Source organism: Pongo abelii, chromosome 4 (genome assembly GCF_028885655.2).
Source record: "Pongo abelii isolate AG06213 chromosome 4, NHGRI_mPonAbe1-v2.0_pri, whole genome shotgun sequence".
Taxonomy (NCBI): Eukaryota; Metazoa; Chordata; class Mammalia; order Primates; family Hominidae; genus Pongo; species Pongo abelii.
Genome location: NC_071989.2, coordinates 36,367,748 through 36,386,158, shown reverse-complemented (window position 1 = coordinate 36,386,158; position 18,411 = coordinate 36,367,748). Strand labels below are relative to the sequence as shown.

At 36.8% G+C, this 18,411-nt stretch overlaps 1 protein-coding gene across 3 annotated transcripts in view; it reads left to right on the top strand.

The window, feature by feature from the left end:
* The window catches only part of LMBRD2 (LMBR1 domain containing 2), a 53,580-nt gene that overhangs the window by 9,099 nt on the left and 26,070 nt on the right, over nt 1-18,411 (top strand). For all 3 annotated transcript variants that reach the window (XM_002815490.5, XM_054555476.2, XM_063724086.1), the window contains 4 exons: nt 194-291; nt 1,605-1,700; nt 5,766-5,933; nt 6,691-6,901. In XM_002815490.5, coding sequence (XP_002815536.1) covers nt 194-291; nt 1,605-1,700; nt 5,766-5,933; nt 6,691-6,901 — 573 coding nt within the window. The remainder of the gene's footprint in view (nt 1-193; nt 292-1,604; nt 1,701-5,765; nt 5,934-6,690; nt 6,902-18,411) is intronic.

The following is an 18,411-nucleotide window of genomic DNA, read 5'->3' as shown; positions in this document are numbered from 1 at the left end:
GCACCACTGCACTCCAGCCTGGGCGACAGAGCGAGACTCCGTCTCAAAAAAAAAAAAAAAGAAAAGAAAAAGAAAAAAGAAAAGCATAGCCAGGAAGGTAAGTTTAGATAGATAGATTTATAAACTCTGATGTCCTTTAAGTACTTGGTAACCTTTTGATTCTCATTTTTAAACCATACATTCGTTGCTTTAGACAATATACAACCGGTGCAAGCATGCTGCTGCAAATTCAAGCCCTCCTGAGAACAGCAACATTACAGGATTGTACGCAACTGCTAACCCTGTTCCAAGGTATTTCCTTTTTTTAAAAAAAAGATAAATATTTTAGGGGACACATTGTTTAAAAATTGAAAGTTTTTACCATCCAGATTTTATATTTACGTAAGTTATCCTCATTCTCTACTAATTCCCCCCACCTCTATTCTTTCCTAGTAGAGTTTTCATTACATCATATTCTAATTAAATCTAATTTTTAATATTTATTGGTCCACAAAGCCCTTCAGTAGATGGTAGTGAGAAACTTGAAGAAGTCCTGATTTTTTAGTCCTGGTTCTTCTTTACCAAGTATGTAATTTCTAAAACCTGTTTTTCCTCTCAGCCTATCTCAGATGTAAAAACGTGGGATGTATTTTCACTTTTGCCTTATTTACAAGGTTATAATAAAGGACAAGTATTTCTGAACTTATGGTATTCCTTTCATATTGCACATCCTTCAAAAGCATTATAGATTTACATAAAAAATTAATAAAGTTCAAGTTGTCCAAAGATTATATTGAATTCATATCAAACTTTTAAGTAAAAAGCTTATATATGTTGACTGTAGCCTTTATGAATGCTTTCAGTAGTATTTGCATGCTGCTTTATGCATATTTTAAAAAAATCTAACTTGAGAAAAGGTAAATTTAAAATGCAGGTGTTACTTCCATTTGAAGCACTATTGAAAAAAACTGGATAAAGATCAGCAGTAGCTACAGATTGTTGCAAGTTCTTGGGATATCCTTCTAGCTTAGGAATATGGCTACATGGCAGAATTTATGATCAGAGACTCATCATATCTTCAGAAATTTAAACAGAATTATGTATAGTTGCTAGCATGCATCTCCATAGAAGCTATGTTATAGTGAGTGATTTAATTAGCATTACAATTTTCAGGAATTAATTACCTAATGTTTTCCCCTCCCAACCCCTATAACCTGAAAACAAAAAACAAAAAAAAAAAAACCCAACCTATAAATGGATTGTGTATTTGAAAGGTAATCATTAGAAATTTTATTTCATAATACATTTGCTTTTAATGATTGTTGCACTTTTAGTCTATTAGTTGAACATTAAGTTTTCTTTTTACCCAATGACTAAAAATACACTGAAAGTTGAAAACTTAAATGACATTTTCAGAACAATCTATTTTGTTGCTTTTGTGTGTTTTTTTAGTTTGGCAGTCAGCTTTGAATTTGAAAATTTCTGTGAAATTTTATGGGTTATTGATTATTAGAGTCAGTAATTTAAAATCTGAATGTAAATTAACTTGGCCACATGCAAATTAATTGTATAATTCATTTAAGTAGTCATTTATGATTAATTGGCTTTAACTTTTTATTCAACAGCCAGCATCCTTGTTTCAAGCCGTGGAGTTATATTCCTGATGGAATCATGCCAATTTTCTGGAGGGTAGTGTATTGGACGTCACAATTTTTAACATGGTAAGTTACAGTAAAGGATAAAATTTTTTAAATTTTGGCTAAAGGAATAAAATGTTGTTTTTCAATCAATATAGTTTGGAATTTATTTATGTGTCATTTTTTTCCTTAAATCTCTATCCTCTCCCTTTCTGCTCTCTCAAGTGTGTCCCATCTTACAGAAAAAAGAAAAAGAAAAAAAACCACAAATAGAAAATAGAAAACAGAAACAAAGTTTCTGTTGTTACTGTTTCCTTTCAGTTATTGCCTTCTCTTTTGCCCTTCAGTCCAATCCTTCTTCCAGCCGCATTATTACATGAAACTGCCCTTGCTAAGGTCATATACTCTGGTTTTCTTTCTGTCTGCTTTCCCTAACCTTCTGAATTTCCTTTATGGGTGCCATTTCTGTTGCCCATTTTCTAAATGTTGATCTTCCCTAGCGTCCTATCTTGGTCATCTTGTCAGACTCTTCCTGCATAGCTGTAATTATAGCCATGATTTCATTGACCAATAATGCATTCTGAATCTTTCTACCCATTATTTTTATCTTTCTGCTATGCTCCAAACTCATACTTATCCGCTGTCTACTAAGCATCTCTTAGATCTGCAAACAACTGCACTCTAAAACTGGAGGCACTGAACATTGCAAGAGAAAAATTACATAGCAGAGTAGTGCTTTTGTAAAATCTTGTCTATTAAATTCAACTGGGCTCTCAACATTGCTAGACTTTCCTTCTTTGTTTTTTTAGTTTGCTTTCTTTCCATTTTCTACAAGGAATATTTCCACTCACTTCAAACTTCTGTCCTCTTTATGGCTTTCTCTCTTGTACTCCCTAACAACAACAACAAAATCATCTTTACTCTTAGCCTCTTAGCAGATGACTACTTTCCATCCAGCAGTTAAAACAGGAGTCATCAGATGGCAGCTCTTTCAGCTTCTCACCAACAAATCTACATACCTACCCATCTTTTTTTCTTTCCCCTCCAAAGATGGAAAAGTCATGCTTGTTAAAGCCAACACTTCTGTCACAGGATCCTTAGGGATGTTGTTTTGCCAGCTGGAAACCTCTATGGCCAGTAGCACCTTTGCCTGAATTTTACTCAGGCCCATTGGGCTTATTCCGCTTACTCAGCCTGGCAGGTTGCACTTAGCTCATGCTCCTGGCTCTGATCTCGTGCCTCCCAAGGGCAAGCCAGGCATGGAGTGGCGAGGGGTGTGTGAGTGAGTGAGCGTGGGATCCAGCCATTGAGCACAGCCAGACACGCTGGCTGCTGTGGCAGGGTGGGCAGCTCCAGGCACCGGCACAGGTGTCAGCTCTGTGCAAGCCTGTGGCTGGGTCAGATGCACTGCAAGCAGCTTCTGCTGTGGACACCTGCATCTGGATGAGAGGAATGTGGTGGTACCCAGTAGCTTGGAGATGCCAGAAACCTCAGAGCTCCAAAGAGGGTATCACAGCCCTGGCTTGGGGAGCCCCTAGATCTGGGCTCCTGGAAGGGCCACAGCTCTTCTCTTCTTGTCACCTGCAACATGGCAAGTGGCAGAGGCATGTTTCAGCCCTGTTTGTGTTTCAGCTCCTTCAGTTCTGCCATTCAGCAGGTCCTGAGTTCTTGTCCTACGTCCAGGAAGAATGAGGTATGCGGACAACTGGAGGGTGAGCACGGTGAAGAGGTGCTTTATTGAGTGATAGTACAACTCTCAGGAGACCCAAAGTGGATAGCTCCTTTCTGCAGGCAGGTTGTCCTGACAAGTACAGCTCTCAGTGGAGAGGAGCCCCAGAGTGGGTAGCTCCTATCTGCAGGCAGGTTATCCCAATCGTCTGTGCAGCCCCCAGTCGAGGAGACCTGGAGTAGATAGCTCCTATCTGTAGTCAGGTTGTCCTGTCATCTACCTAAGTGGGGCTGAGTCTGGGGTTTTTATGGGCTTCAGAGAGGAGGAAGTGTGCACCAATTGGGCCATAGGCAGACCTGAAAAAAGCATCCTAAGTTCTCACTCTGGTCCACAGAACTGGTGGCCCGGCCCCCATGCTTCAGGCTGTCCCTGGCTTGAAGGTGGGGCTTCACTGGGGACCTGCCCGCTTCTGCCCAGGAGCCTATCTGCCTCCTGCCACCATCAATCATGTCATTTATGGCACCCAGGCTGTTCATGCCAACCAGTGCCTGCAGGCCCATGCTGAGCTGCCCTCAGCCCCACTATCAGTCTCCCTTCTGTGCTTGTTGGTGTCCAAAGTCCAGAGTGGGCTGAGGCAGCAGGGGGCTGGTGTCAGTGCTGCCCTGAGCGTGTGTGCACACCCAGCTAGGTTGCAACAGTGTCTGGATTCAGTCACAACTTTTCTCCAAAATCAGAGCAGGTGTCAGGAGCAGGTACTTCCAAGCCTGTAGGGGTATGGGGGCTTTCTGGGTCCCCGAAAGTGCAGGGATGCCTGGATCCACAGCCACAGCTGGGCAGCTGCAGCTATGCCCAAGAGGGCAGGGCTCCTGCCCCGCCAACTCTGAAGAGGGTGGGGCTCCCACCTCTTCCCAGCTCCTGCTAGCTCCATGGAGTGCACAGCCCCCTCCAATCCTCCCCCACTGTGGCCAGCATCTTTGCTGGGGCCACTCCAGACAAGCTGCTGCTGTCATCACTTCTTCCTAAAATATGGATCCATCCCCTTCAGCTCTTGTTACATACTTGTAGCTTTCAATTTCAACGAAGCATGCACATTTCTCTCATCTTTTGAAAAGAAAACAGAAACAAAAATGAAAGTCTCTCAATTCAGATTCCTTTCCAGCTCTGCCTTGTTGATCTGATCACAACTAAATTTTTTAGAAACTTTTTAAAATTGAAGCATAAATTCATACCGAAAAATGCATAGATTGTGTTTAGTTTGACTTTTTTCAAAGTGAATACACCCATACACCAGCACGCAGATGATGTTATAGAACATTAGCAATGCCCCCAGAAGCCTCACTCACGCTTCCCTGTGTAGTCATCCCGCGGCACTCCCTGGAAGTAACCATGATTCTGACTTCCATCACCATAGATTAGTTTTTGCCTGTTTATGAACTTTATAAGCATAGAATTATACATTGTGAACTTTTTTGCATCTCTCTTTGCTCACGTATTTGGGAAATTCATCTATGCTGTGCTGTATGTATCAGTATTCTGTTCTTTTCCATTTCTGTAACATACCCCATTATATGTATATGCCATAGTTTATCCTACCCAGCCAAACTTCTTAAATAAATTCTCGATATTTGATATCTCCACTTGCTTATTGTTTACTTATTTCTTAACCATAGTACTCTGCTTTCTATTCTCAATCCTCCACTTATACATACAGGTTCTTAATTTATTTCACCTCTTGGCGGCATTTGATTCTCTCTCTCCACTTTAACTTTTCTCTCCTAGTTCCTAATCCATATGCTCCTTGGTTTTCTTCCTTGCCCCACTATTATTCTGTCTCAGTCTCTTGCTGGTCTACCCTCCTTCTGTTCTCTACCTCTCTTAAAAGTTGATATTTCTCAGAGATCTGTCTCAGTTCTTTCCTTCACATTCTCCATACTCATTCTTCCAGTTGAGTATCTACTGATGTTATTTCACTGCCATTGATACAGTGATGACTTCGGAAGCTATCCATATTTTTAGTCCTCTCTCCTGAACCCTGAAGCTGGGTTTGTGTGCAGCTCCTCTTGGATGTCTCCTAGGTACTACTTCAAAGTCAGTATGCTGTCAACTGACCTTCTCCCTTTTTGCTGCTTACCACCATCATCACCCTTCCCCCTCCCAACTAGTTCCAATTTTGTTCCTCTTTTATCCATTCTCTATGCTGAAGCCTTAGAAAACTAAAATTTGATCAAAAATGTTTTCTTTGAATGTAGTCCAGACTCTTCATAAAGGCTTTAAAGACCTATTTGCTTTCCCTAAAATTTTATATTACAAAAATACTCAGTCATCTATTATAGTTATTAAGTATTCATGATTATTTATAAACATTTATTAGTGAGAAGAACTATTCATTAAAATTGAGATTCACATATTTCTGGCACTTTGAGGTTATACAGACATATCAATTATTTGGGTTTTTAATCATATTTTTTCTATCCATCTAGGATTCTCTTACCTTTTATGCAGTCATATGCAAGATCAGGAGGGTTTTCCATCACTGGAAAGATCAAAACTGCACTAATTGAGAATGCAATCTACTATGGCACCTATTTGCTGATTTTTGGAGCATTTTTAATTTATGTAGCTGTAAACCCACATTTACATTTAGAATGGTAAGAAAAGTATTCTTCTTAACATTGCTTTAATGTATGTTTGCATTTTTAAAAAATCATTTTTAACTTCATATGTCAGGTAAAAAGACATTTCATTGAGAAATATATTGTTGCATATTTTATGGATTTCCCCAAAAGAATATGTAAATAATCCATATTACTAAGAAAGGAAATACGGAATGACATCTTTAAATATAGATTTTAGGCAAAAGATTAATGGTTAGTCTAATGGCTATATATTAAAAGTAATAACCCTTATGATTTTTGGATAGAATTTCAAAATTTTTATGATAAAATAACTGGCTTTATTTTTCATTGGAACTTGTGTTTTTTTTTGTTTTGATTATAATTTGAAGGCATATTTGTTCTTAATGTTACCTTAGATTTAGATATTTCAATAAAATTGAAATCTGTTTTATACTTATGATTTGTAATATATGTGAAGGTCTACATCTGAAAATTTAGGAATAGATCAGCAGTGCTAGGTCTCACTATTGTATTCCTGAGATTTGCTAGGTCAGCAACACAGGTTAATTTGAAACATTTTCAAACTTCTTTTGTTTAATATAGAATAAGAAATCACCTAATGGAAAATGTTTCCTTTGGGAAAATATATACATATTATTGCCATGAATTATTCTAGATGCTAATTTTAACTGCAATAGAAACAGTGTCTCCTGTGTTAAAGTCTATTTATGCAGTCACATTTTATCTTTCCATTAAAATATACATATTATCTGTTGTTTCCCTTTCTTAGGAACCAGCTGCAGACAATTGGGATAGCTGCTGCAAATACATGGGGTCTGTTTCTTCTTGTGTTGTTGTTGGGGTATGGCTTAGTGGAAATTCCTCGATCATACTGGAATGGAGCAAAAAGGGGTTATCTACTTATGAAAACATATTTTAAGGCAGCCAAACTGATGACAGAGAAAGCAGATGCAGAAGAGAATTTGGAAGATGCCATGGAGGTAAGCAAGTTTGAACCTTATAAGCAATAGTCACTAAGTCATGTGTATCCCCTTTTAGTCACTTTTGGTTTGTTGTTGTTAGTGCATTGATGGGCTTCAGATTGCAAAACTGCTGTTGTGCAGTCCTTCAGGATGTCTCATCCAGGATGACTTTTTAGCAGTTCAGCCTCATGATGTGTCTTGTCCATCTTCTGTCTGACAGAGATTCACGGAAAATATATTCAATAGTGCAGGGCTATGCCTATTATTTTGAGGTAACTTTTAATAGTACCCTCTTTTATTTTCAAAAGTCTCCCAGATTAAATGATAAATTGTATGGTTACCCTAACGTAGTAGAACTGAGAATAATGACCAGGGGACACTTATTTCCGAAAGGTTAACCTAAGTTAATCTCACCAATTCTGGAAACCTCTTTAAAGAACAATTTGCATGGGAGTTTGTATTGGTAAGTTTTGTTTCCTATCTGTAATCTTAATAAGACACTTCATTCTACTTGATGACTTAACCCAGTTTCACAAAGTTGTTGAAAGTATAACTTTCAATACTGTACATAAAAATATACAACAAATTATAAAATTTTTCTGTGTTAAATAAAAATTTTGTTATGGATTTAAAGAGAATGTGTTATGGATTCACATTTTTGCTCCCCAGGGAAAATATGCTACTCAGCTGATGATACTCTTCAAATTAAAACTCCTGTTGAAGGCTTTTCATTCATGTTAGAATAAACTCCAAAATATTTTAATGCAGCCTACAGAAAAATAATTTGGCCTATGTTTAGCTCTCCAGCTGTATCCCAAGCCTCTGTCTTCTCGCACTGGTCATCTTTGGTTTCTCAAACTTGCTAATGGTGATGAAATAATAAACAATTCTATAGACTTAATATTTACCTAACACTCAACTTTCATTCCTCAAACTTAGTAATGGTGATAATTATAGTAAACAATTATATAGACTTACTATTTGCCTAAGAGGGACTTTCTAAGCACTATACGTATATTTAATTCTCATGACTTTATGATAGAGATTTTTGTAAATCCCCATTCTATAAATGAAGAATATGAGGCACAGAGAGATTAAGTAACTTTCTCATGTCTACATGGCTAGGAAGTGATAAGAGCCAGACAGTCTTGCCTTTAACAGGGACTGACAAACTTTTCTGTAAAGGGCCAGATAGTAAATATTTTAGGCTTTGTGTGCAATATCATTTCTATTGCAACTACTCTGTCATTGTAGGATGAAAGCAGCCATAGCCATAAATAAATGAATGAGAGTGGGTGTGTTCTAGTATGAGAACAAATAGTGAACTGAATTGATCTGGCTTGATGACCGTATGCTTAATCATTACACACATTGTCTTTCTTTTCTATCTTTGAGCATGCTATTCCCAAACTATTAGAATGCTCTTTTCAGCACTCTCTTCAGCTAATTCCTATTTCATTTTCAAGTCTTAACATAAATGAGAATTCTTCAGGGAAGCTTTATTAGCTTCCTAGGACTGCTGTAACAAAACTACCACAAACTGGGTGGCTTAAACAATAGAAAATATTGGCTCACAGTTCTGGAGACTAACGTTCAAGATTAAGGTGTCTTCAGGGTTGGTTCCTTCTGAGGGCTCTAGGGAAAATCTGTTCCATGTTTGTCTTCTAGCTTCTGGTGGTTTGCGATCTTTGGCATTCCTTGACTTGTAGACCCCTGCCTTCATCTTCACATGGTGTTCTCCCTGTGTGCCTGTGTCCAAACTTCATTGTTTTGTAAGGACACCAGTCATATTGGATTAGAGTTCATCCCACTCCAGTATAACCTCATCTTAACTTAGCTAATTAAATCTGCAACATGTGATCTTCCAAATAAGATCACATGTTAAGATACTGGAGGTTAGGTTTCAGGGGACACAATTCAACCCATAACATCTTCCCTGATTGTCCAGACTGTTAAACACTCAGCAACCATTTTTTAAATGAATGAATAAATGAACAAATGAATGTATACTGTGATTAGAAAATTTTATGTTGGCTTTGCAGCATTTATTCTCTACAAAATGTAAGAACTACAGCAGAAAATATTGATTTAAATGTAGGAGTGAGTCTGTAAATAGTATTATTTAAATTGAAATGATTAAATTTCCTGTTATATTCAACATTCCTATGATGAATGTTGTTACATCTTTTGAAAGAAGATAATTTATATTTGATAAATTTTACATTTATATTTGAAATTTTGAATTTTGGAAAAAATTGAAATAATTGAAAACTGATATTTCAATAAGATACTTATATTTGATAAAAGAAATTAATTTAAGTTTGATAGCCTTCCATCCAAAAGTTGGTATTAAATTCAGTTGTTTCAGATTTGAGGAATTTGGATTTCACTAATTTATTCAACATTCCTACAAAAAAAATAAACCCAGGTATTATTTGAGTTATGGATTTTCCCTAGAGGAAGCTTTGCTGTCTGAATAAAATAGATTTTGTTGTTGTTATTTTAAAATAGGAGTCCTCTACTTAGAAATAAGATGTGGAAAATTAAGGACCAGCATTGGTGACTTCTCTGCTATTTTAGTATAGTATTCTTAGGTTTTAAGCTGTGTAAAAAAGTTTAGATAAGAAACTGCTCTTTAAAAATGGTTGTTTTGAAAATAGCAGTAAGTACACATAGATAGCAGGAGAACTCTGAACCTCTTTCCATCAAAAACAATGCATGATTTCTCAGGTATGAATTTCTTTTTTGTTTGTTTTTCTGGGGTTTTAAAAAATTTTTGTACATGCTCTTCACCTCAAGCATTTATTTTTCTGTATGTTACAAACAATCCAATTATATTCATTTAGTTATTTTAAAATGTACAATTACATTATTGACTGTAGTCACCCTGCTCTATCAAATACTGGATATTATTCACTCTAACTATATTTTTGTACCCATTAACCATTCCCACTTCCCACCCTCCCCTCTACCCATAACCCCTCCCAGCCCCATAAATAAGTGGGAACAGGTGAAGTTTGTCTTTCTGTGCCTGGCTTATTTCACTTAACATAGTGACCTCTAACTCCACCCATATTATTGCAAATGACTGGATCTCATTCTTTTTGATGGCTGAATAGTACTCTGTTGTGTATATGTATCACGTTTTCTTTATCCATTCATACGTTGATGGACACTTAGGTTGCTTCCAAATCTTAGCTATTGTGAGTACTGCCGCAATAAACTTGGGAGTGCAGACGTTTCTTTGATATAGTGATTTCCTTGTTTTGGTTATATACCTAGCAGTGGAATTGCTGAAACACATGGTAGCTTTTTTTTTTTTTTTTTTTAATTTTTTTGAGGAGCCTCCAAACTGTTCTCCATAGTAGTTGTACTAATTTACATTACATTATTGTCTGTCTTTTGGATAAAACCCATTTTAACTGGGGTGAGATGATATCTCATTGTAGCTTTGATTTACATCTTTTTGATGATTAGTGATTCAAAAATCAGTAGCATTTCTATATGTCAACAGCAAACAATCTGAAAAAGAAACCCCATTTACAATTGCTATAACACAAATAAAATATCAAGGAATTAGCCAAATAAGTGAAAGATCTCTATAATGAAAACTATAAAATGCCTGTTTTTGCCTGTTTGCCATTTGTATGTCTTTTTTTTTTTTTGAGAAATTCAAATTTTTTGCCCATTTTTAAATGGATTATTACATTTTTTTTTCTCATGGAGTTGTTTGAATTCCTTATATATTCTGGTTATTAACCTCTTGTCAGAAGGATAGTTTTTACAAATATTTTCTCCTATTCTGTGGGTTATGTCTTCATTTTGTTGATAGTTTCCTTTGCTGTGCAGAAGCTTTTTAACTTGATGTGATCCCATTTGTTCACTTTTGCTTAGATTTCCTGTGCTTGTAGGTTATTACTTAATAAATCTTTGCCCAGTCCAATATCCCAGAGAGTTTCTCCAATGTTTTCTTGTATTAGTTTCATAGTTTGAGTTCTTAGATTTAAGTCTTTAAATCATTTTGATTTGATTTTTATATATGGGGAGATACCTGGTCTAGTTTCATTCTTCTGCATATATCCAGTTTTCCAGTTTTCCTGGGACCATTTATTGAAGAGACTATCCTTTCCTCATTGTATGTTCTAGGAGCCCTTGTCAAAAATGAGTTCACTGTAGATATATGGATTTATTTTGGGGTTCTGTATTCTGTACCATTGGTCTGTTTTTATCCTAACACCATGCTGTTTTGGTTATCATTTTATTATGTAGTTTAGTCAGATAATGTGATTCCTCAAGTTTTGCACTTTTTACTCAAGATAGCTTTGGCAGTTGAGGCTCTTTTGTGGTTCCATATAAATTTTAGGATTGCTTTTTCTATTTCTGTTAAGAATGTTGTTGGTATTTTGATAGAGATTGCATCAAAATTGTAGATTGCTTTGGGTAGTATGGACATTTTAACAATATTGATTCTTCAAGTGCATGAAAATGGAATACCTTTTTTTTTGTGTGTCCTCTTCAATTCCTTGCATCAGTGTTTTATAGTTTCCATTGTAGAGATCTTTCACTTATTTGGCTAATTCCTTGGTATTTTATTTGTGTTATAGCAATTGTAAATGGGATTTCTTTTTCAAATTGTTCACGGTTGACATATAGAAATGCCACCGATTTTTGAATGTTGATTTTGTGTACTGCAGCTTTACGGAATTTGTGTATCACTTCTAATAGTTTCTTGGTGGAGTTTTTAGGTTTTTCCAAATGTAAGATTTATCACCTGAAAACAGGATAATTTGACTTCTTTCTTTCTAATTTTGATGCCCTTTATATCTTTCTCTTCTCTGATTGCTTTACCTAGGACTTCCAGTACTATATTGAATAACAGTGGTGAAAGTGGGCATCCTTGTCTTGTTCTGGATCTTAAAGGAAAGGCTTTCAATTTTTCCCCATTCAGTATGATACTAGCTGTGGGTCTGTCATATATGACTTTTATAGTGTTGAGGTATGTTCCCTGTATATTCAGGGTTTTTTAGGGTTTTTATCATAAAGGGATGCCGAATTTTATCAATGCTTTCTCAGCATCAATAGAAATGCTCATATGGTTTTTTTCCTTCATTCTATTAATATGATATATCACATTGATTGATTTGCATATGTCAAACCATTCTTGCATTCCTGGTATAAATCTGAATTGATCAGATGGATAACCTTTTCAACGTGTTCTTGAATTCATTTTGCTAGTGTTTTCTTGAGGAGTTTTGCATGAGTGTCTATCAGGGATATTGGCCTGCAGTTTTCTTTTTTTGATGTGTCTGTTTCTGGTTTTGGAATCAGGGCAATACTGGCCTCATAGATTGAGTTTGGAAGTATCCCTCCTCCTCTGTTTTTCAGAATAGTTTGAGTAGGATTTGTGTTAGTTCTTTAAATGTTTGGTAAAATTCAGCAGTGAAGCCATTGGGTCCTGGGCTTTTCTTTGCTGGGAGACTTTTTATTACGACTTTGATTTTATTACTTGTTGTCAATCTGTTCAGGTTTTGGATTTCTTCATGGTTTGATCTTGGTAGGTTGTATGTGTCTAGGAATTTGTCCATTTCTTCTAGGTTTTCCAATTCATTGGCATATAGTTGCTCATTAGAAGTCTCTAATAATCCTTTGAATTTCTTCAGTATCAGTTGTAATGTCTTTTTTATCAATTCAGCCACTCTGTGTCTTTTGATTGAAGAGTTTAGTTCATTTACATTCAGTGTTAGTATTGATAAGTGAGGACTTACTCCTGCCATTCTGTTGTTTTCTGGTTATTTTGTGATATTCTTTTCTTTCCTTCCTTCCTGTCTTCCTTTTTGTGAAAGTGATTTTCTCTGGTGGTATGTTTTAACTTCTTGCTTCTTATTTTTTGTGTATCTGTTGTATGCTTTTTGGTTTGAGGTTACTTGAGGCTTGTGAGTAATATCTTATAGCCTGTTATTTTAAACTGATGACAACTTGACATTGACTGCAAAAATGAACAGAGAAAACTAATAAAAACTCTAGATTTCACTTCATCCCTCCACTTTTTAACTTTTTATTTCTATTTATGTATTATTATACTATCTGTGTCTTAAAAAGTTGTCGTTATTTTTCTTTCTTTATTTTATTATTATTATACTTTAAGTTTTAGGGTACATATGCACAAAGTGCAGGTTTGTTACATAAGTATACATGTGCCATGTTGGTGTGCTGCACCCATTAACTCGTCATTTACATTAGGTATATCTCCCAATGCTATCCCTCCCCCCTCCCCCCACCCCACAACAGACCCCGGTGTGTGATGTTCCCCTTCCTGTGTCCATGTGTTCTCATTGTTCAATTCCCACCTATGAGTGAGAACATGTGGTGTTTGGTTTTTTTCCTTGTGGTAGTTTGCTGAGAATGATGGTTTCCAGCTTCATCCATGTCCCTACAAAGGACATGAACTCATCCTTTTTTTTGACTGCATAGTATTCCATGGTGTATATGTGCCACATTTTCTTAATCCAGTCTATCATTGTTGGACATTTGGGTTGGTTATTTTTCATTGGTTTGTCTCAAGATATGAGTAGTTTTCACACCGCAATCATAGTGTTAATAATATTCTTTATTTTTCTGTGTACTTGCTATTACCAATGAGTTTTGTACCTTCAGATGATTTTTATTGCTCATCAATGTCCTTTTCTTTCAGAATGAAGAACTCCCTTTAGCATATCTTATAGAACAGGACTGGTATGGACGAAATCTCTCAGCTTTTGTTTGTCTGGAAATGTTTATTTCTCTTTCATGTTTGAAGAATATTTTCACTGGATGTGTTATTCTAGGATAAGTTTTTTTTTTTTTTTTTTTTTTCTGTCAGCATTTTAAATATATCCTGTCACTCTCCTGGCCTGTAAGGTTTCCACTGAGAAGCCTGTTGCCAGATGTATTGGAGCTCCATTGTGTGTTATTTGTTTCTCTTCTCCTGCTGCTTTTAGGATCCTTTCTTTATCCTTGACCTCAGGGAGTTTGATTATTAAATGTCTTGAGATAGTCTTATTTGAGATAAATCTGCTTGGTATTCTATAATCTTCTTGTGCTTGAATATTGATATCTTTCTCTAGGTTTGGGAAGTTCTCTATTATTATCACTTTGAATATACTTTCTACCCTTATCTCTCACTGTACCTCCTCTTTAAGGCCAATAACTCTTAGATTTGCCCTTTTGAGGCTATTTTCTAGATTTTGTAGACATTTGTCATTCTTTTTTATTATTTTTTGTCTCCTCTAACCGTATTTTCAAATAGCCAAATTTTCAAGTGTCTTCTAGCTCACTGATTCTTTCTTCTGCATGATCAATTCTGCTGTTAAGATACTCTCATGCATTCTTCAATATGTCAATGCATTTTTCAACTCCAGAATTTCTACTTGATTATTTTTAATTCTTTCAACAGCTTTGTTAAATTTACCTGATAGGATTCTGAATTCCTTCTCTGTGTTACCTTGAATTTTGTTGAGTTTCCTTGAAACAGCTATTTTGAATTCTCCGTCTGAAAGGGCACATATCTCTGTGTCTTCAGGATTGGTCCCTGGTGCCTTGTTATTTATTTTATTTAATTTTTTTGAGGCAGGGTCTCACTGTGTTGCCCAGGCTGGAGTTCAGTGGCATGATTTTGGCTCACTGCAGTCTTCACCTCCTGGACTCAAGTCATCCTCTCACGTCAGCCTCCCAAGTAGCTGGTAGCTGGTACTACAGGCACATACCACCACCCAGCTAATTTTTGTGTTCTTGTAGTGACAGGGTTTCACCATGTTGCCCAGGCTGTTCTCAAACTCCTGAGTTCAAGTGACCTCCAGCCTCAGCCTCCCAAAGTGCTGGAATTACAGGAGTGAGCCACTGTACTTGGCCCTGGTGCCTTATTTAATTCGTTTGGTGAGGTCATGTTTTTCTGGATGGGCCTGATTCTTGTGGATGTTCGATGGTGTCTGGACATTGAAAAGTTAGGTGTTCTTTATAGTTTTTGCAGTGTGGGCTTATTTGTAGCCATCCTTCTTGGAAAGGCTTTCCAGGTATTTGAAGGGACTTGGGTATTATAATCTAAGTTTTTGGTCACTACAGCTGTATCTATATTAGGGGACACCCCAAGTCCTGTAATGCTGTGGTTCTTGCAGACTTGGAGATGTGTGCCACCTTGGTGGTCTTGGATAAGATCTGGAAGAATTCTCTGGAGCACCAGGCAGAGACTCTTGTTCTCTTCCCTTACTTTATCCCCGAACAACTGGAGTCTCTGTCTTTGTCCTGAGCTGCCTGGAGGTGGGGGGGGGTGTCTCAAGCACCCCTGTGGTCACCATCACTGGGACTGCACTGGGTTAGACCTGAAGTTATCATGGCACTGCGTCTCGCCCAAGGCCCACGGTAACCACTGCCTGGCTACCGTCTATGTTTACTCAAGGCCCTGGTCCTCTATAGTCAGCGGGTGGCAAAGCCACCCGAGCTTTTGTTCTTCCCTTCAGAGTGGCAAGTTCTCCCTGAGTTGGGGTGTGTCCAGAGGTGCCATCTGGGAGCCAGGTCCTGGAGCCAAAAACTGTAGGAATCTACCTGTGGCTAAACTGGCACGCAAGCCACAAAACAAAGTCCTTCTCACGCTTTCCTCCCCTTTCCACAAGCAGAGGAGTCTCTCCCCATGGCCACTACTGCCCCAGGGCCACAATGAGTACATCCTCATTACCTCCAGTGTTCATTCAAGGCCCAGGATCTCTTCAGTCAGCTTTTGGTGAATGCTGCCATGCCTGGGACTTTCCCTTCAGGGCACTGGACTCCCATCTGACCCAGAGAAGGTTCAACAATGCTGTCTAAGAGCCAAGTCCTGCAATCTGGGGCCCCAAGAGCCCACTTAGTACTATAGCGAACAGTGGCTGAGGTTGTACCTTGTTTTTTGGTTTTTATGAAGGCACTTTTTTGTGTGGATAGTTGCTTAATTTGGTGTTCCTATGAGGAGGACAATCAGTGGAGACTTCTGTTCAGCCATCTTGCTCCACCTCCTGTGTATGAATTTCTCTGGCCATATACTTCAAGGTATTTTGGGATTCTTTCCGCTTTTCTGAATATCTGGAAACTTATAAACTTGAGGAGAAATGTATTTATCATTTAAAAAATACTTACTGTCTTCCTGCCATGTTAAGTGCTATGCAGAACTGGCCAGAATAGAAATTCTTATTCTACTGACTTTCTAGAGTAGAAAATTGGACAGAGTCCCTTACAGTATATGGTAAATGTGACATGAACAATGAAAATGCTCTAGTATGGAGAGGTATCACTACTGAATAACAGTCAGAGGACATGAAGTATGGCCTGGGCCTTGCGGGATGGGTAGAATTTTGATAGCTGTTAACATTCTGGGCAGATATCAGGAAGTTTTAAAACCAAATTAATTTGAGCATAAAGTTTACGTTGGAAAGATAAAGCTATATCTTGGCTTTGAATGCCATACTGAGAAGTCCAGTCATTTGACAGATAACAAAATTCAATCACTTTATTAGTAATTATTTTTTCAGCTATCCATTTAATCTCCCAAATGTAGTTTTATAAAAACTGTTTGGTATTTTTATGATATGTTTCTCTCTGAAATTGATATATGCATTTGTGTGTCTGTTACCTTTCTTTGAAGCATTAATAAAACTTATAAACTATGTCAAATCATTCAAAAGGTATTTGCTAGATGGCCGAAAAGGTCACCTCTACCTTTTATCATTTTTCTAGATAGAGAATTTTAGGGAGGGAGAAACAGCTACTTATTTCCACTGAAAACTGCCTGTTAGCCTCCCTTCATGAATGCTGTCTGACCTGCTTAGAAAAGAATTTGACAAGACACAGTAATGAAAGAGTTCAAAGTTACATTATTTTGTATGAAGAAGGCAAACAGTATATTTCAAATACTTTCCATGCTTTATTAAAATTATGAACTTTTGAAGGAACCCTAAATTTATAACAGATATAGCAAATGTTAATTGTTTCAGTACTTGTTTTTTAATATGGCTAAATAATTTAAAGAAAAAAACGTGATATTTCACATATAATATATAAACAAATTGTATAGTTCGTATTCAAAGTATGATAAATTTGTGCTAACAAGTCAAGAAACTTTAAGGCAGCTTAGTAATGGAAAATAGATGTAATGATGCTTCCAGGTAACCTCTTAAAAACCCAAGTCTTATCTTGTCACTGTCATGTGTAGGCCTCACACATTAACCTCAAAATAAACCATGATTAAGGGCTTCTAGGATCACTTTGATCTTGCTCTTTCAGCCTGATCCAGTGCTATGCAGACCCTTAATCTCCCTTTCCCTATAATCACACTGGACTTTTTCAGTCCCTTCAAGTAATGTGTTCACTTAGGCCTGGAGGCCTTTATGTGTCCTGTCCCTGTCTCTCTGCCTGGAATATTCTAGTCTCTCCCTTTGGTTGACTGACTTCTATATATTTTGTTTCATCTCATTTTAAATAATCAGTTAATCAGAATCTACGTTCTCCCCTCTCAGAGCACCTCATACTTTGACAGTAGTTTCCACATCATTTTTATTTATGTTTGTTTTCCTCATTAAGCTAAATTCCTTTACAGGAATAGTGTCTACTGGTACAGATTATTTATAAAGTATGCATATTCTAAATTTCAATAGGTGTTGTGAAATTACCTTTAAATAGATTATATCACTTTTTGCTGTGTATTGGAGGGCCTGTTTTCCCACAGTCTTACCTCTTTACATGATATGAATTTTGAAAAAAGCTTCTTATTTTTAAAATCTGTAACTTTTTAGTGAGCTCAAATATCTTTTTAGACATTTATTGGCCAATTGTATTTTTTTCTATATTCCCATTTTTCTGTTGATTTGTAAGAGCTCATCACACATTAAGGATAATGAGTCTGTCATATAAATTACAAATATTTTTTCGCAATTTTGTCTATGTGCTAGATGGCTTCTCCGCCTTGAGTTTTGTATCCCTTAAAACGCTGCTCTACTCTGTGCCCCAGAATGTTCTTCTAAATATCCTGCTCACTTCTCTTATGCTTTCCAGGCTGTGAACATGCTATTTCACCTGACTAAAACAGTGGTTTCAACTTCTTAAAAATTTCATGAATATTATAGAATATTGTGATTCCTTAGGAACTACTGGTTCTAAAGAGTCTTCTCTTTAACCCTTTTGTGCCTTTTATACTCAGAATTGCTTATTTAATTATCCATTATTGGACTGAAATTTTAAGACTGACAATTCCTTGTCTTCTCTCCCCACCCTCCAGTATGGATTACGGGGGCCTTACACCTAGCACAGTACTGGCAAATAGTATGCTGTTTTGTTTGTCTGTTTTTAAGTTATTCTATTTTTAAATTTTAATCTATTTATTTATTTATTTATTTATAGACCAGGTTATGAGACTGGCTAATGTTTGTAATTTTGGTAGAGACAGGGTTTCACCATATTGTAAAAACTGGTCTTAAACTCTGGGACTCAAGTGATCCACCTGCCTCAGCCTCCCAAAGTGCTGGGATTAC